The following is a 20,975-nucleotide window of genomic DNA, read 5'->3' as shown; positions in this document are numbered from 1 at the left end:
GCACTTCACGTCTGCACGTCTGGTTCCTCAGTGTGCTCGTGTCCCCGGGTGATGAAGCGTACTCCAGCTCCTCACGCTGCTGGGTCTACGAGCACTTCACGTCTGCACGTCTGGTTCCTCAGTGTGCTCGTGTCCCCGGGTGATGAAGCGTACTCCAGTTCCTCACGCTGCTGGATCTACGAGCACTTCACGTCTGCACGTCTGGTTCCAGCGTGCCTTTTTTTGTTTTCGTCGACCAAAACTTGACTAAAACTATTACGTTTTTAAGTGACTAAAATGTGACTAAAACTAAAACGCATTTTCGTCCAAAAGACTAAGACTCAAACTAAAAGGGCTGCCAAAAACAACGCTGGTTGCCCGCGAAGATGTCCTCTTCGGGGAAAGCAGGATTGGGCTGGTCAGCCCGGGAGTCCCCCAGTAGTGCGTCGTCGTCGTCACCGTGTCCCCCATCCGAAACAGAAAAGCCGAGCTCGGCACACTGGGTCGCGGCAACTTTGAGACGGCGTCGTAAAAGCTTCTTGGGCAGCATAAGACAATGACTGCAATTCTCCGGGTTCTCCAAGGCTTCTTGAGCGTGTTTGAGGCCCAAGCAGACCTCGCAGAATGAGTGCAGGTCCTTAGCGGCGATGAGAGCACCACACGCGGCCGGGCAGCCCCCATCAGAGCTCATTCCACGAGGGGCTTAGCCGCCTCTTGGGCTCTGTTTAGGGGAGTGTCACTGCAGGACATCTGCTCCGCTGCCAGTGGGGCTTCTCCTCATACGTTTGTGCGTTACTACCGGCTGGATGTCACCAGAATCTCGGTAGCACATTCAGTTTTAGGGGTGGGGTCTTCTTAGCCCTTCCCTGCAACCCCGTTGGAAGTACAAATAAGGAGTGAATGGGCCGGCTGGCCATGGACATTGCTCTCCCATAGGTGGATCTCGAACACGAGATGATGAAAGAGAACAATAGGTTACTATCGTAACCCCGGTTCTCTGAAACATCGAGTGGAGAGATCCACCAGCTTTGCCCCGCTTGCCACACGAGAAGCGAATATACTTACTGGAGAATAGCAGCGCTTGCAGGCATATATGCCCTCAGGTAGGGGGCGGGGCCTCACCGGGCATTGGCTGCGCGCCTCTGTCTGTTAGCCAGACTTGGTGCAATTGGATGCTTCTGCAGAGGTCAGGTACGGATGCCCTTCCCATAGGTAGATCTCTCCACTCGATGTTTCAGAGAACCGGGGTTACGATAGTAACCTATTGTTTCAACGCCGCTTTACAGAGATAACAGGACAATAATGCAACACAGTTTGTTTCCAGAAGAGAATAGCGTCACAGTGCAGCTTCAGTAAGTTCAGTGATGGTTCATTTCTGTTGTAAAGTAATTAATTCAGTTCATTTATATATACACTACTGTTCAAAAGTTTGGGGTCGGTACGATTTTAAATACTTTAAAAAGAATTCTCTTCTGCTAACCATGGCTGCGCTTATTTGATTAAAAATACAACAAAAATCAGTTATAGTATTAAATATTATTCCAGTGTAAATCAGCTGTTTTCTGTGTGAATATATAGTAAAGTGTAATTTATTCCTGTGATCAAAGCTGAATTTTCAGCATCACCAGTGTCAGTGTCTTCAGTGTCAAATGATCCTTCACAAATCAGTATAATATGAGGATTTGATGCTCAAGAAACATTTATTATTATTATCAAACAGTTGTTGGTCTGTCAGTTGTACAGTTTTTTTTTTTTTTAGGATTCTTTGATGAATAGGAAGTTCAAAAGAACAGCATTTGTAGAATCTTTTGTAACATTATAAATGTCTTTTCTGTCCTCCAAAAAATAAAAATAAAATTCTCACTGACCCCAAACTTTTGAACGGTAGTGTATATATATATATATATATCGCCGCTCTGGAGAAAACCGTGATGTCATCGTCCAGCTCAGTTCAGTTCTCATATAATGTACACAGTACGAACACTATAGAAATGTTATACATGTATAACGAACACTGTACAAAATGGTGTTTTGGCAAAAAAGTATTTATTCAAAATGTTGCTGTTCTTACTTAAATATTGAGGAATGTAAGGGCCCTTTCACACCTACCTTGTTTGGTCCGGACTTTCGGACTTTTCAGTTTGGTCCGAATCAAAATGACAGGTGTGAAACCTCCCCCGGACCACGGTCCGGACCAAACAGATCAGATTTGGTCCGACGAAAAGAGGTAGTCTCGGTCCGGATCAAACTGAACAAAGGTTTGGTTCGTTTCTAGTGTGAAAGCATTTCTGTATGGTTCGGACTTTCGGACCTTTTACAGGACGCTCCGGTGGTTCCCGCATAGCCGAAAAACAGAAGCTGGCAGGAAAAATGAGCCGTGGCACATGGGGAGAGGAGGAGGCGAGGCTTTTAATCGAAGTAGGCCTATGGTCTGATAACATAATAAAAAGTCAACTTGCAGTCTTCTCCTCCTTTCCTGCCGGCGACGATAAAATGTTCGCACGACGAGGACGTTCATTTGGCGAATTTGATCTAGCCTTGTGTATAGTTGGTGCTGCAGGTAATTATACCATACAAATAACAATATAGTTGCAACGATATGCGTCTGTTCATCATGTTGTCTACCCGCCGAGTTGACAACACGCTGACGTCAGACGCACGTCCACTTACAAACCAATCGATGTCGAGATGCAGCCCACATAGATGATGACGACAGCGCAAGTGTGTCACGTAAAGTTCTCTAGTGCGCTCGCATACTTGCAGTGTGAAACCAAACCAAAACTTTCTGAAAGTATAAAATGTATCAAAACGTGAACTTTGGTTCGGACCTTGGTGTGGACTTTCAGGTGTGAAAACGCCCTAAATCTCTTTCATACACGTTGTTTTCGTAGGTTCTACAAGTGTTTACAGTATTTATTTATTACAAATTCCATGTTATTATTATTTGTTTAATTTAGAAACCATATCCATGTTTACCCTTGACTGCTGAGCTTACTAATAGCTGAACATTTTAATCATTCTTATGAATTTTATTTGAAGTAATTGTTAATTTGATGAAATATGAATATTAGTCTTACATGAATTAGGTGTGAGATCTTTATGGAGTTAATATTGTGCCATAATTAAACACAAAGGTTACACTTTATTTCGATAGTCACTTTAGACATTCTACTAACTATAAGTAACTTTTCAACAACATGTCAACTACCTGTCATTAGAGTATTAGTAGCCTGTAGTAGACTGTCAGTAGACTGGTAGGTTATGGTTAGGTGTTAGGGTTCGGGTTAGAAGAACAAGTTGACTTGTAGTTGCTAAGTTACTTATAGTTAGTAGAGTGTCTGTTGGGGGACCAACAAAATAAAGTGTTAGCAGATATTAAGCAGACAGTCTACTAATCCTCTAATGACAGTTAGTTGACATGTAGCTGCTAAGATACTTATAGTTAGTATAATGTCTAAAGTGGACTATCGAAATAAAGTGTTACCAACACAAATCCAGCATTTTGCAAACAAACTCGACTGGCAAACAAACAGAGCAATGTGCAAATACAAAGGTCAATTTGAGCAAAAATGCAGTGGAGTAACACATATGTATTGTGTTTTGCAAATATAAATTAATGAGCATATATAATATTTCACAAATAAATACAAACCATCCTACAAATTGCATGTAACCTTTGAACAAATACCAAATCTAGTGCATTCAAATGCACATCTGTCTGTTATGATTGCGAGACACTTGGCTTCATGAGATCTCTCGGCTGGATTTCCTCACAGATGCAGTTGAGCGGCTTCCTCTTCTAGAACAGCAGTGTGTTTCCGTCTTTATTTATAATTACCTTTTTGAGGTTTTCTTTTGCAAAATGTTTTTACATATCTAGACAGAAACCCACATTAGCACTTCACTCTCTCTAGGATAGGGGAATCTATAAGCTCTGCCATCAAAACACACACACTGAACACACACACATGCTGAACACGGACACACACACACACACACACACACGCTGAACACACACACATGCTGAACACGGACACACACACACACACACACACACGCTGAACACACACACATGCTGAACACGGACACACACACACACACGCGCTGAACACACGGACACACACACGCGCTGAACACACACGCTGAACACGGACACACACACGCGCTGAACACGGACACACACACGCGCTGAACACACGGACACACACACGCGCTGAACACACACGCTGAACACGGACACACACACATGCTGAACACGGACACACACACACACACACACACACACGCTGAACACACACACATGCTGAACACGGACACACACACACACACACACACACACGCTGAACACACACACATGCTGAACACGGACACACACACACACACGCGCTGAACACACGGACACACACACGCGCTGAACACACACGCTGAACACGGACACACACACGCGCTGAACACACGGACACACACACGCGCTGAACACACACGCTGAACACGGACACACACACACGCTGAACACACGGACACACACACGCGCTGAACACACACGCTGAACACGGACACACACACGCGCTGAACACACGGACACACACACGCGCTGAACACACACGCTGAACACACACGCTGAACACGGACACACACACACGCTGAACACGGACACACACGCACGCTGAACACACACGCTGAACACGGACACACACGCGCGCTGAACACACACGCTGAACACGGACACAAACGCGCTGAACACACACGCTGAACACGGACACACACGCGCGCTGAACACGGACACACACGCACGCTGAACACACACGCTGAACACGGACACACACGCGCGCTGAACACGGACACACACGCACGCTGAACACACACGCTGAACACGGACACACACGCGCGCTGAACACACACGCTGAACACGGACACACACGCGCGCTGAACACGGACACACACGCACGCTGAACACACACGCTGAACACGGACACACGCGCGCTGAACACACGGACACACACACACGCTGAACACACACGCTGAACACGGACACACACGCGCGCTGAACACACGGACACACACACAGAATCTAACTCAGATCTGGAGACAAAGATGTCTTTATTTTTACAGATCAACAGAATGTGTTAAACTGTGTTTCTTGTCCAAACACTGACAAACAAGAATCATTTTAACACAATTAAGCTTTGCTGACCAAGTACAAAATATAATTCACACATACTTTTCATAAAAATACAAAATATTACATAATTACATAGATTTTACCAAATATTAGAAAAGACGGATCCGGAAGGTGTTCATCATCAGGTGTTCGCAGACATTCCCCAGTGTCATCTTTAACACACGTTCAACAAAACACCTGATATCGTGTCTTGCAATAGTTTAATTATTGATCCAAATGATCGATCAGTCTTGTATTTTCAGAATACTTCTCTTCTCTATATCATTCATCTCCTTTAAAATTAGAGAAACGTTGTACCGTAGTTCCTGGAACTTGACCACTGGAACCTAGAAAAGAGAGAGAGAAAATAAATCACACACACACACACACAGTTTTCTACAGAGAAATCACCTGAGCTGAGAACACTTGGAATAACGCACACAATTGTTTTAGGCTATATTTAAGATATGATTGTATTAATTGCAGGAGTTCTGAGCTCAGCTGCGTCCGGAAGCTCGTATGATCGTGTTTAATGGGTGGGAATGCAATATTGCCAAGAGGGGTCGTATTAATCAACCGACGTATTCATGTTGATCCAGCAAAACACCTGTAATGATTATATTATAAGAGCCATATTTGTATACTTAAAATCTTTTGTTCTGTATTTTCAGTACAGTCTCCAGAAGATAAGTAGACCTACTAAAGTCGACTCTTGTTGTTACTCGTCAGAAAATATGAAAATAAAAATGAAGCTGCTGACATGTGTGGGCTTCTGTTTTTGATGCATTAGTAAATCTCAGAGAAATGAATAATATAATGATAATAATAATGACCTGGAAGCGATGCACGTGTCCATCGGAGAGCTTGATCTGCATGAGGATCGAGGGCTGAAGAGCTCGAGCCAGAGAACTGACACACACACACACACACACACACACACGTTATCAATCATATCTGCATCGGTTCACATCCAACATTATTATTCTACGTTTCATTTATAGGCGTCTTTCATGGCACTCAAGCACACCTTACAATATCCAAAAGAGCAATGACATTAAACAGTAAAACCAGTCCAGAACAAACATTAAACCACAAAAACAGAGAGTTAAAAGACGAGCTGTAAAGAGCGAAACACTAGAACCGAAAGCTCGTGAGCCGGAGGTCCGAGTGTGTGGAAGAGCAAGTGTAAGTGTGAAGCCCTTCTGAAAGGTTAACCACCACTGTCGATTAATGGGTACATAAATCACTCAAGATATGTATATTAGTAGTGGGAAGTTCGGATCATTTTACTGACTCGGATCTTTGAGTCTGGTTTAGCAAAATCTTTTTTCGAGTCATTTCAGCATAATATAATTAAAATGGCATGTTAAATATCCCAACACATCTAGTACTTACGAACTAGCACAGTCTCTATGGGACTGACAGGAAGAACGAAGGACTCGGACCCGGCCGAACCCGAAGACCTGAGACTCGAGAGATGAACTAATCATTTCTGTTTCCAGTACAGATCCAGAACCCATATGTTGCGCATGCGCGGTCAACACAAAATGAACGAATCACTCTCTGAGAAGCTCGGGAGTCCCGAGTCATATTAAAGATTCGTTCAAAATGACGGTGATGACGTCGTCACGTTGGGGAGAGTGGAGGAAAGGGTCTCAGCCTAGTATTAGAGCTATGGCGACTGACTGGGATGAGGAAGAGGTGGCAAGAGCCAACATGTATAATTTCGAACCTGCCAGACGGGAGAGGGCAAATGAGGAACTGCCAAGAACTGATGGCCGTCGAAGCCAATTAAATGGATGGTCCGAGGAGAATGAGTGGAGAGTTGGTGAAGTGTCCTGGTGAGTTGCTAATCATTTAGCACCGCAGCGATGAGCACTGGAGCTAGTCTACGAGCAGCAGTGCACAATAACCACACTTTTTTTTTCTTTTTTTTTTACGGTCATTGAATAGCACCGAGTGAAAAATCTACGTTTTCTTTATATCTAGTGGCAGTGATCATGACGTTAGTTCAGATAAGTACCGGTAACCTTTGTCATAGTGTCGTAGTACTGGTAAACTTTGTCTTTGTCATCTAGAAATAGAAGGCATCATGCTAGCTATATGGGCGTTTCTAAGTGTTTATCTCTTCCTCCGGTGAAAATGTTGTTGCAAACGTAGCCGGCGCGCGTCTGTCGCTGTGTTTGGCCGGTGCTCGTGTGGGCGCTCCCATGGAGACTGCGTTGGAGAGCTTGTGCTGTAGGGAAGCGAGTGCGTTTCGGTCTCTGGTCGAGGAGCTCACCCCGCGACCAGATGTGACCTGCCTCACCATTCTCAATCTACCTGCTATATATTTCTATCCATTTATCTATCTAGCTATCTATGCTAACTAGAGCTGTCACGATATCTACTTTTTGTTGTGCGATATATTGCACCAACATTAATTGCGATAAACGATATTATTGTAATTTTCAGACCATTTTATGCCACTGATTACATAATGACAATATAATAGCATAATAATGCAAGTACACTGTTTTAAAGAACATTTTATTCTTATTCTATTCAATATTTAGACATTGTGAAATGTGAAAAAATATATATCACAAATAAATAAAACAAGTAAATAAATACACTTTCGTTAACAAAAAAAGTGCAAGGTATAAAGAACTAGATCAAAAAGTAGTATGTCAATTTCAACTTTTAAAGTGTCTCACACAAAGGCACAGATGCATCAACAGGACATTTCTGCTGTCAGATTAGTTTTTTAATTGTTAGGCAGATTCCGAGAAAGGAACACCAACATGTTTACGTTGTGGGGCTTAAAGGAGAACTCCGGTCAATTTTAACATTGAGCTCATTTTTTGGGGTAAATTTGGAGTGCTGTCAGTACAGAGAACAACGACAAAAATCGGTGTTGCCTACACCGTGTAACTGGCTCGCTGTAGATGTCACGAAACAGAACACTTGGTTCACGCCTTCTCTTTACCTGACGGTGTCTCTCTCTGTGTGTGTGTGTGTGTGTGTGTGTGTGGACACGCTGCCTGAGCCCCGCCTCCGACTCAGAGTGCAGACAAGATGACCGAGGCAGCGCGATCAACTAAAATGTTGGTGACATTCATTGTAATATAAAAATAAATCTAATTATTATTTTTAATAATAAAACAAATTATCAGTTGCAATATATCGCGGCACCAAAAATGATCTGGTCATTATGATCTGGAAAATTGCAGCCGTCGCGTGTGCTGACGCGCCAAGTACACTGCTGCCGTTAACGCCGGACAGAAGGGGAGTCACACCACCATATGGAAAGAAGCGTAAATGGATGGAGAAGCATAGTTTACTGTAAAGCTACGTCTTAGTTCTTATCTTGGCGAAAGCCGAGGACAAATCAGCATGAAGTTTTAACATCTACTCTCGTGTAATGGAAATCTATCTATTTATCTATAATCTGCGCTATCTGAATACTCTCGTCTACTACTCGTCTCTCAGTCACTCTCAATAAACTCAAGGCGGGCTTTGGTAATTCTCTCCCCAAGGTGATGTAATAGTAACGAACACCTATGCTGTTGCTATAGTAACGAACGCATGCGCCAAGTGTCTACTGTTGCTATAGTAACTAACACATGCGCCGGGTGTATACTGTTGCTATAGTAACGAACGCATGCGCCGAGTGTCTACTGTTGCTATAGTAACGAACGCCTGTGCCGGGGGTCTACTGTTGCTATAGTAACGAACGCATGCGCCGAGTGTCTACTGTTGCTATAGTAACTAACGCATGCGCCGGGTGTATACTGTTGCTATAGTAACGAACGCATGCGCCGGGGGTCTACTGTTGCTATAGTAACGAACGCATATGCCGGGGGTCTACTGTTGCTATACTAACGAACGCCTGTGCCGGGGGTCTACTGTTGCTATAGTAACGAACGCCTGTGCCGGGGGTCTACTGTTGCTATAGTAACGAACGCATGTGCCGGGGGTCTACTGTTGCTATAGTAACGAACGCCTGCGCTGGGGGTCTACTGTTGCTATAGTAACGAACGCCTGTGCCGGGGGTCTACTGTTGCTATAGTAACGAACGCCTGCGCTGGGGGTCTACTGTTGCTATAGTAACGAACGCCTGTGCTGGGGGTCTACTGTTGCTATAGTAACGAGCGCCTGTGCTGGGGGTCTACTGTTGCTATAGTAACGAACGCCTGCGCTGGGGGTCTACTGTTGCTATAGTAACGAACGCCTGCGCTGGGGGTCTACTGTTGCTATAGTAACGAACGCCTGCGCTGGGGGTCTACTGTTGCTATAGTAACGAGCGCCTGTGCTGGGGGTCTACTGTTGCTATAGTAACGAACGCCTGCGCTGGGGGTCTACTGTTGCTATAGTAACGAACGCATGCGCCGGGGTCTACTGTTGCTATAGTAACGAACGCCTGCGCTGGGGGTCTACTGTTGCTATAGTAACGAACGCATGCGCCGGGGTCTACTGTTGCTATAGTAACGAGCGCCTGTGCTGGGGGTCTACTGTTGCTATAGTAACGAACGCCTGCGCTGGGGGTCTACTGTTGCTATAGTAACGAACGCCTGTGCTGGGGGTCTACTGTTGCTATAGTAACGAACGCCTGCGCTGGGGGTCTACTGTTGCTATAGTAACGAACGCCTGCGCTGGGGGTCTACTGTTGCTATAGTAACGAGCGCCTGTGCTGGGGGTCTACTGTTGCTATAGTAAGGAACGCATGCACCGGGTGTCTACTGTTGCTATAGTAACGAACGCCTGTGCTGGGGGTCTACTGTTGCTATAGTAACGAACGCCTGCGCTGGGGGTCTACTGTTGCTATAGTAACGAACGGCTGTGCTGGGGATCTACTGTTGCTATAGTAACGAACGCCTGCGCTGGGGGTCTACTGTTGCTATAGTAACGAGCGCCTGTGCTGGGGGTCTACTGTTGCTATAGTAAGGAACGCATGCACCGGGTGTCTACTGTTGCTATAGTAACGAACGCCTGTGCTGGGGGTCTACTGTTGCTATAGTAACGAACGCCTGCGCTGGGGGTCTACTGTTGCTATAGTAACGAACGGCTGTGCTGGGGATCTACTGTTGCTATAGTAACGAACGCATGCGCCGGGTGTCTACTGTTGCTATAGTAACGAACGCAACTTCAATGCGCATCTGATTGATAGATAAACCGAGCGCTCTTATTTCAGTGTTGTGAATGTTGTGGTTATTTCAGCAGTTTCGTATGTTTACCTGTTAACAATCATTACTACTGTACCTGGTTGAAATGGCAACATCAACTCTCCACTTGAACTCCTCCAGCTTGGCCAGACGCGGCTCCTGCGGTCGAACACTCGCTGAGGTTAGCCTGGAAGAGAAGGACCGCTTCCTCAAGAACCGCTCAGGATAATACAGTCAGATCATATATGTTGTGCTCTGACCTGTTCCCGAAGACCACACTGGACACGTCTGAGAGGAACTCTTCAGAAATCCTGTGATGAACAGATAAACACAGCTGCACACGTCACTTCAACACAGCAGATACAGACGGAAAAGGGAATAATTTACTTTTTATTTGAATTTTACTAGCATAAATAATTAATTTGACTGTACAAGACATCTCTTACCGAAGAGCTCTGAGATCCTCAATGAAAACCTGAAACAAAGACAATTCATTTTGATTAAATGTATGCGTTATCACAGTTATCACAGTATTCAGTAGTTCTACACACTATTATAGAAAAATTTAAACAATTTAAACAATTTTACATTTTGTAATCAAGCTCTGAACGGATTAATCTATAAAGCACTGTGGGTTTGCTGTAGCAGCGTCAGTGAAGACAAACACTCCAGTGAGCACAGTAGAGGGACACACACACACACACACACACACACACACACACAGAGTTAGGAGTGTCCTCAAACCTCCTGTCTGAGCGTAGGCATACGTAGAGCCTCCTTCAGAAGAGCGTATAGTCCTGCCATCACGCGGTTCAGGCTCTCCTCTGAGATGAGTCCGCTCTCGGAGATCCTCTGCACACACTCACAGCAGTCCTGGCCCTGCATGGCCTTCACCACCGCTGGAACACCGCAGGAGAGGAGAGCACAGGTGAACACAGGAGAACACAGGAGAACACAGGAGAACACAGGAGAGCACAGGAGAACACAGGAGAACACAGGTGAACACAGGAGAACACAGGTGAACACATGAGAACACATGAGAACACAGGTGAACACATGAGAACACATGAGAACACAGGAGAACACAGGAGAACACATGAGAACACAGGTGAACACAGGAGAACACAGGCGAACACAGGAGAACACAGGAGAACACAGGTGAACACATGAGAACACAGGTGAACACATGAGAACACAGGTGAACACAGGAGAACACAGGTGAACACAGGAGAACACAGGAGAACACATGAGAACACAGGTGAACACAGGAGAACACAGGTGAACACAGGAGAACACAGGAGAACACAGGTGAACACAGGAGAACACATGAGAACACAGGTGAACACATGAGAACACAGGAGAACACAGGTGAACACAGGAGAACACAGGTGAACAGGAGAACACAGGTGAACACAGGTGAACACAGGAGAACACAGGTGAACACAGGAGAGCACAGGTGAACACAGGTGAACACAGGTGAACACAGGAGAACACAGGAGAACACAGGAGAACACAGGTGAACACAGGTGAACACAGGTGAACACATGAGAACACAGGTGAACACAGGAGAACACAGGTGAACACAGGTGAACACAGGAGAGCACAGGAGAACACAGGTGAACACAGGTGAACACATGAGAACACAGGTGAACACATGAGAACACAGGTGAACACAGGAGAACACAGGTGAACACAGGAGAACACAGGTGAACACAGGAGAACACAGGAGAACACAGGAGAACACAGGTGAACACATGAGAACACAGGAGAACACAGGAGAACACATGAGAGCACAGAACACAGGTGAACACAGGAGAACACAGGAGAACACAGGTGAACACAGGAGAGCACAGAACACAGGTGAACACAGGAGAACACAGGAGAACACAGGAGAACACATGAGAGCACAGGAGAACACAGGTGAACACAGGAGAACACAGGAGAACACAGGAGAACACATGAGAACACAGGTGAACACAGGAGAACACAGGAGAGCACAGGAGAACACAGGTGAACACAGGTGAACACAGGTGAACACAGGTGAACACAGGAGAACACAGGTGAACACAGGAGAACACAGGAGAGCACAGGAGAACACAGGTGAACACAGGTGAACACAGGAGAACACAGGTGAACACAGGAGAACACAGGAGAACACATGAGAACACAGGTGAACACAGGTGAACACATGAGAACACAGGTGAACACATGAGAACACAGGAGAACACAGGAGAACACAGGTGAACACAGGTGAACACAGGAGAACACAGGTGAACACAGGAGAACACAGGTGAACACAGGTGAACACAGGAGAACACAGGAGAGCACATAACACAGGTGAACACAGGAGAACACAGGTGAACACATGAGAACACAGGAGAACACAGGAGAACACAGGAGAACACAGGAGAGCACAGGAGAACACAGGTGAACACAGGAGAACACAGGAGAACACAGGAGAACACATGAGAACACAGGTGAACACAGGAGAACACAGGAGAACACAGGTGAACACATGAGAACACAGGTGAACACATGAGAACACAGGAGAACACAGGTGAACACAGGAGAACACAGGAGAACACAGGTGAACACAGGTGAACACAGGAGAACACAGGAGAACACAGACAGGTGAACACAGGAGAACACAGGAGAACACAGGTGAACACAGGTGAACACAGGTGAACACAGGCGAACATACAGGAGAACATACAGGAGAACATACAGGAGAACATACAGGAGAACATACAGGAGAACACAGGCGAACATACAGGAGAACATACAGGAGAACACAGGTGAACAGGTGAACACAGGAGAACACAGGAGAACACATACAGGAGAACAGGAAAACACAGGCGAACACAGGAGAACAGACAGGAGAACAGGAGAACACAAGAGAACAAAGGAGAACAGGAGAACACAGGAGAACAAAGGAGAACAGGAAAACACAGGAGAACACAGACAGGAGAACACAGACAGGAGAACAAAGGAGAACACAGGAGAACAGGAGAACAGGCGAACACAGGAGAACAGGCGAACACAGGAGAACACAGGAGAACAGACAGGAGAAGTCAGGAGAACAGGTGAACACAGGAGAACACAGGTGAACACAGGAGAACACATGAGAACACATGAGAACACAGGTGAACACAGGAGAACACAGGAGAACACAGGCGAACATACAGGAGAACATACAGGAGAACATACAGGAGAACACAGGTGAACACAGGAGAACACAGGAGAACACAGGAGAACACAGACAGGAGAACACAGGCGAACAGACAGGAGAACACAGGCGAACAGACAGGAGAACACAAGAGAACAAAGGAGAACAGGAGAACACAGGAGAACACAGACAGGAGAACACAGACAGGAGAACACAGACAGGAGAACACAGACAGGAGAACACAGACAGGAGAACACAGGAGAACAGGAGAACACAGGAGAACACAGGCGAACACAGGTGAACACAGGAGAACACAGGAGAACACATGAGAACACAGGTGAACAGGAGAACACAAGAGAACAAAGGAGAACAGGTGAACACAGGTGAACACAGGAGAACACAGGAGAACACAGACAGGAGAACACAGGCGAACAGACAGGAGAACACAGGCGAACAGACAGGAGAACACAAGAGAACAAAGGAGAACAAGAGAACACAGGAGAACACAGACAGGAGAACACTGGCGAACAGACAGGAGAACACAGACAGGAGAACACAGGCGAACAGACAGGAGAACACAAGAGAACAAAGGAGAACAGGAGAACACAGGAGAACACAGACAGGAGAACACAGGCGAACAGACAGGAGAACACAGACAGGAGAACACAGGAGAACAGACAGGAGAACACAGGCGAACAGACAGGAGAACACAAGAGAACAAAGGAGAACACAGACAGGAAAACACAGGCGAACAGACAGGAGAACACAGGCGAACAGACAGGAGAACACAAGAGAACAAAGGAGAACAGGAGAACACAGGAGAACACAGACAGGAGAACACAGACAGGAGAACACAGACAGGAGAACACAGGAGAACAGGAGAACACAGGAGAACACATGAGAACACAGGAGAACACAGGAGAACACAGGAGAACACAGACAGGAGAACACAGGCGAACAGACAGGAGAACACAGGCGAACAGACAGGAGAACACAAGAGAACAAAGGAGAACAGGAGAACACAGGAGAACACAGACAGGAGAACACAGGAGAACAGGAGAACACAGGAGAACACAGGCGAACAGGAGAACACAGGAGAACACAGGCGAACACAGGTGAACACAGGAGAACACAGGAGAACACAGACAGGAGAACACAGGCGAACAGACAGGAGAACACAGGAGAACACAAGAGAACAAAGGAGAACAGGTGAACACAGGAGAACACAGGAGAACACATGAGAACACATGAGAACACATGAGAACACATGAGAACACAGACAGGAGAACACAGGCGAACAGACAGGAGAACACAGGAGAACAGGAGAACACAAGAGAACAAAGGAGAACAGGTGAACACAGGAGAACAAAGGAGAACAGGAGAACACAGGCGAACACAGGAGAACACAGGAGAACACAGGAGAACAGGAGAACACAGGAGAACACAGGAGAACACAGGTGAACACAGGAGAACACATGAGAACACATGAGAACACAGGTGAACACAGGAGAACACAGGTGAACACAGGAGAACACAGGAGAACAAAGGAGAACAGGAGAACACAGGAGAACACATGAAAACACAGGTGAACACAGGAGAACATACAGGAGAACATACAGGAGAACACAGGAGAACACAGGTGAACACAGGTGAACACAGGTGAACACAGGAGAACACATGAAAACACAGGCGAACATACAGGAGAACATACAGGAGAACACAGGTGAACACACAGGAGAACATACAGGAGAACACAGGAGAACACAGGAGAACACAGACAGGAGAACACAGGTGAACACAGGAGAACAGGAAAACACAGGCGAACACAGGAGAACAGACAGGAGAACAGGAGAACACAAGAGAACAAAGGAGAACAGGAGAACACAGGAGAACACAGACAGGAGAACACAGACAGGAGAACAAAGGAGAACAGGAGAACAGGCGAACACAGGAGAACACAGGAGAACAAAGGAGAACACAGACAGGAGAACACAGACAGGAGAACAAAGGAGAACAGGAGAACAGACGAACACAGGAGAACAGACAGGAGAGAACAGGTGAACACAGGAGAACACAGGTGAACACATGAGAACACAGGAGAACACAGGTGAACACAGGAGAACACAAGTGAACACAGGAGAACACAGGAGAACACAGGCGAACATACAGGAGAACATACAGGAGAACATACAGGAGAACACAGACAGGAGAACAGACAGGAGAACAGGAGAACACAGGAGAACAAAGGAGAACACAGGAGAACACAGACAGGAGAACACAGGAGAACAAAGGAGAACAGGAGAACACAGGAGAACACAGGAGAACACAGGAGAACAAAGGAGAACAGGAGAACACAGGCGAACACAGGAGAACACAGGAGAACAAAGGAGAACAGGAGAACACAGGAGAACACAGGAGAACACAGGAGAACAAAGGAGAACACAGGCGAACACAGGAGAACACAGGAGAACACAGGAGAACAAAGGAGAACAAAGGAGAACAGGAGAACACAGGTGAACACAGGAGAACACATGAGAACACATGAGAACACATGAGAACACATGAGAACACAGGAGAACACAGGTGAACACAGGAGAACAAAGGAGAACACAGGAGAACACAGGAGAACACAGGAGAACACAGGAGAACACAGGTGAACACATGAGAACACATGAGAACACATGAGAACACAGGTGAACACAGGCGAACACAGGAGAACACAGGAGAACACAGGTGAACACAGGAGAACAGGAGAACACAGGAGAACACATGAGAACACAGGTGAACACAGGAGAACACAGGCGAACACAGGAGAACACAGGAGAACACAGGAGAACACATGTGAACACAGGAGAACACAGGAGAACACAGGAGAACACATGTGAACACAGGAGAACACAGGAGAACACAGGAGAACACTCGTGTCGTGTCGTGAAGGTGTGTAGCTCGTGTCCGCGCTATTCTCCGACATGCCCGCTCGCGGTGTGTAGCTCGTGTCCGCGCTATTCTCCGACATGCCCGCTTGCGGTGTGTAGCTCGTTTCCGCGCTATTCTCCGACATGCCCGCTCGCGGTGTGTAGCTCGTGTCCGCGCTATTCTCCGACATGCCCGCTCGCGGTGTGTAGCTCGTGTCCGCGCTATTCTCCGACATGCCCGCTCGCGGTGTGTAGCTCGTGTCCGCGCTATTCTCCGACATGCCCGCTCGCGGTGTGTAGCTCGTTTCCGCGCTATTCTCCGACATTCCCGCCCGCGGTGTGTAGCTCGTGTCCGCGCTATTCTCCGACATGCCCGCTCGCGGTGTGTAGCTCGTGTCCGCGCTATTCTCCGACATGCCCGCTCGCGGTGTGTAGCTCGTGTCCACGCTATTCTCCGACATGCCCGCCCGCGGTGTGTAGCTCGTGTCCGCGCTATTCTCCGACATGCCCGCTCGCGGTGTGTAGCTCGTGTCCGCGCTATTCTCCAACATGCCCGCTCGCGGTGTGTAGCTCGTTTCCGCGCTATTCTCCGACATGCCCGCTCGCGGTGTGTAGCTCGTTTCCGTGCTATTCTCCGACATGCCCGCTCGCCATGCCGGCTCGCGGTGTGTAGCGCGTGTCCACGCTATTCTCCGACATGCCCGCCCGCGGTGTGTAGCTCGTGTCCGCGCTATTCTCCGACATGCCCACTCGCGGTGTGTAGCTCGTGTCCGCGCTATTCTCCGACATGCCCGCCCGCGGTGTGTAGCTCGTGTCCGCGCTATTCTCCGACATGCCCGCTCGCGGTGTGTAGCTCGTGTCCGCGCTATTCTCCGACATGCCCGCTCGCGGTGTGTAGCTCGTTTCTGCGCTATTCTCCGACATGCCCGCTCGCGGTGTGTAGCTCGTGTCCGCGCTATCCTCCGACATGCCCGCTCGCGGTGTGTAGCTCGTGTCCGCGCTATTCTCCGACATGCCCGCTCGCGGTGTGTAGCTCGTGTCCGCGCTATTCTCCGACATGCCCGCTCGCGGTGTGTAGCTCGTGTCCGCGCTATTCTCCGACATGCCCGCTCGCGGTGTGTAGCTCGTGTCCGCGCTATTCTTCGACATGCCCGCTCGCGGTGTGTAACGTTAGCTTGTGTCCGCTCTATTCTCCGACATGCCCGCTCGCGGTGTGTAGCGCGTGTCCACGCTATTCTCCGACTCCGACATGCCCGCTCGCGGTGTTCTTTATCAATCAACCAAAGCCGGTCGCGGGGGCGCCGCCCTCGCCATCTTTCCATTCACTTCACTTTTGCTATTTAACCAGAGCGAATGAGACGAGTGCGTCACGTGTGGTGTTTGTCAACGTGCCTTTTGGAAGAAGTGAAAGTAGCCGCGTTTCCATACAGACTTGCGCAAAACTTTTGCGATTTTTTCTAAATATCGATAAAAAACTATTGCGAAATGACGGCGTTTCCATTAACTGATGTTATGCGACTTTGGACGTTTGTAGGTTTATAGCACATGTGAATAGACGTGCAGCCACCGCACTAGACATTATTATTATTAATGGAAGGAGACGTGGTGTGTTATCCAAGCATTAATGGTAAGGAAAGACCCTAATACTGTGAACGGCACATGAGGTTTTCTGTGTGTTTCTCCCTCATTTCTGCTCCAAGGTCTTGATTGTGGCATTTCTTTGAGGTTTAGAATCCAGTATTCCTGCAATTCTTTTTTCTTTTATGAATTTAATAAAGAACTTTGTCTCGTATTCTGTCCAAACGGTCCGTGTACTTTTGCGTCCATTTATTTTTCCTTTTTTAACCCGTGGCCTAATTGAAAAACGAAAAATGAACGGTTGTTGTATTTTTAAAGCCAAAGTTGAACAACAAATTTTGAATTTGAACTGTAGCCTACTACACACCAAATGCTGCGCAAAAAAACAAATATAGACGAATTTTCAGATTTTTGTTCATGACTTTTTGCCCCTTTATTAAACATTTAAAATATTCACAAATTAATATGAAAAAAAATGTTGATTTTCCTGGTTTTCTAAGGGCAAATTAGAACCCGATGATATTTTTCCCGCAGTGCTGAATAAGAAGAGCCATATCTGGAACCATAGCCTACAGAGAGGTGATTTATAGGTGATTATAGGCTAATGATAATAAATGTGTCTGAAAAAAATAACGAGGCATTTTAATTGTTTATTAATAAACTATAGTGTTAGTGCCGACTGCAAACATATTTTCATCTCCACTAGTGTTGTCAAAAATATCGATATTTCGATAAATATCGATACTGAAATATCTGAACGGTACCAATACTAATTTCCCGAAGTATCGATACTCAGGCGCGTTGACAAACACCACATGTGACGCACTCGTCTCATTCGCTCTGGTTAAAAATGGTTAAAAAGCAAAAGTGAAGTGAATGGAAAGATGGCGAGGGCGGCGCCCCCGCGACCGGCTTTGGTTGATTGATAAAGAACACCGCGAGCGGGCATGTCGGAGAATAGCGCGGACACGCGTAAAAAACACACCGCGAGCGAGCATGTCGGAGTCGGAGAATAGCATGGACACGCGCTACACATCGCGAGCGGGCATGTCGGAGAATAGTGCGGACACGCGTAAAAAACACACCGCGAACGAGCATGTCGGAGTCGGAGAATAGCGTGGACACGCGCTACACACCGCGAGCGGGCATGTCGGAGAATAGCGCGGACACGCGTAAAAAACACACCGCGAGCGAGCATGTCGGAGTCAGAGAATAGCGTGGACACCCAGTAGCACCTCAATGCAGTACATAAGATCCACAGGGAGGAGTCGGATCAAGATCCGAGGGGTGGAGATGGGTAGGATTAGGGGTGGGTTTAGGGATTAGGGGTGTGTTTAGGGATCAGGGGGCGGAGATGGGTAGGTTTAGGTATATGTAAGGTGGGAGGAGTTGGATCTGGATCCGACTCCTCCCCGTGGATTTCATGTTCTGCAGTGAGGACCATCTCTGGACACGCGCTACACACCGCGAGCGGGCATGTCGGAGAATAGTGCGGACGCGAGCGGGCATGTCGGAGAATAGTGCGGACGCGAGCGGGCATGTCCGGAGAATAGTGCGGACGCGAGCGGGCATGTCGGAGAATAGTGCGGACGCGAGCGGGCATGTCCGGAGAATAGCTCGGACACGCGAGCGGGCTGCGGGCACCCAACAGATTGTTTGACTATCAATAATCCCTCACATCACTCATTTTTTAAAATTATTGTATAGGTGAAAACAGACTTAAGGAACAGGCTCCAGTGGTAGGCTACTATTTAGCAGCATATGCTCAGCATCAGGGTAGTGTTTGTTGTTTGGACAGACCTGCCCCCACTGCTAAAAAAAAGTGCAAGGAAACACTGTAACTCTTCTCATTTGAACTTTTCTGAAACATTAACCAAGATGGCCTAGTATTGTTGTTGATAAGAGTCTGTGTTGTCTCGTTTTAATTCTTAAAGTTAACATAATCTGACTGAGGAATCTTAGACAAGTAAATATTGTAACTGTGGTCAAATTTAAATTAACTGGTGCCTATTTAACTTTATTCAAAAATTATTATTTAATTCTGCAATTTTCCTTCATTAGCGATTATCATCAATTTGATTACACAGATATTAAGTCAAGTCAAGTCAAGTCACATTTATTTATATAGCGCTTTTCACAATACAGATTGCATCAAAGCAGCTTCACAGTTGTAAGGACTGGGCCAGGGTGAATCTGAATAACTAAATACCTTCGTGCTAAAATCCCAAAGCCTTTAGCCCCAAAAGGCCTGGAACTTGAAAAAACACACACAAACACACACACACACACACACACACACACACACACACACACCTCCCCCACAGCTGACACCCACACTCAGGACAGAGCGTGGTGTCCGCTTACAAGACATTAAGACACTTTATGACATTTTTGTAATGTCCCAAAGGAACTTCTTTTCTTTAAAAGACATTCAACCAGATATATTTGATGTGTTTTTATGTGTGTCCATTTGCCCATGTCACATTGGAATAACTGTGATTTTATCATTATGCATTTTTACATTTAACTGTCTATTCCCAGTATTGTTATACTGTTCTTGGTCTTGTTTTAATTCTCATGATCCAGCGGAATTAATCAGATACAAGAAATTACAGTAAAAGTTATGATTCTATGTGCACCAGCTTTTGGGGACAGTAAGAACCAAAACTTAACATACTGTCAGAGCCTGGGGCCTTAGATAACAGCATTTACGACCGCACCAGGAATGTCAGAGAAGTGTCTCTCTCTCTCTCTCTCTCTGAATTCTAACCAAGGAGGAGAAATGAATCCTGTATTCATATATATATGCTATTATATATCCACTTGAGAATTGTATGAACGATGTATCTAAGTTCCCTATTTCATGAGTTGCCTTTCGGTGGTTTGGTCTATGTTTCTCGACAAGTCTTAATTGAATAATGTTTCAAACTTTGCCAACTAATGTTTAACCAAATCCATTTGTGGCAAGTTTGGTCTCGATAAACTCCAATCTTCGTTCCCCATTTGTTAATTGACATTACATTTTGCTGAAC

The 20,975-nt window shown here is 46.5% G+C and overlaps 1 protein-coding gene across 1 annotated transcript in view; it reads right to left on the bottom strand.

Annotated features, from left to right (window-relative positions):
• Positions 1–5,304: 5,304 nt before the first annotated feature.
• The window catches only part of commd5 (COMM domain containing 5), a 30,979-nt gene continuing 15,308 nt past the window's right edge, over positions 5,305–20,975 (bottom strand). The window contains exons 2-7 of the mRNA XM_056272714.1: positions 11,029–11,183; positions 10,731–10,759; positions 10,545–10,595; positions 10,382–10,471; positions 5,974–6,049; positions 5,305–5,487 (exon numbers count right to left, since the gene is read on the bottom strand). Of these exons, the coding sequence (XP_056128689.1) occupies positions 5,386–5,487; positions 5,974–6,049; positions 10,382–10,471; positions 10,545–10,595; positions 10,731–10,759; positions 11,029–11,183 (503 nt within the window). The 3' untranslated portion in view covers positions 5,305–5,385. The remainder of the gene's footprint in view (positions 5,488–5,973; positions 6,050–10,381; positions 10,472–10,544; positions 10,596–10,730; positions 10,760–11,028; positions 11,184–20,975) is intronic.

This window comes from Rhinichthys klamathensis, unplaced genomic scaffold (assembly GCF_029890125.1).
Source record: "Rhinichthys klamathensis goyatoka isolate OS25496 unplaced genomic scaffold, OSU_Roscu_1.1 h1tg000347l_1, whole genome shotgun sequence".
Classification (NCBI taxonomy): Eukaryota; Metazoa; Chordata; class Actinopteri; order Cypriniformes; family Leuciscidae; genus Rhinichthys; species Rhinichthys klamathensis.
This window is presented reverse-complemented; position numbering and strand designations above follow the sequence as displayed.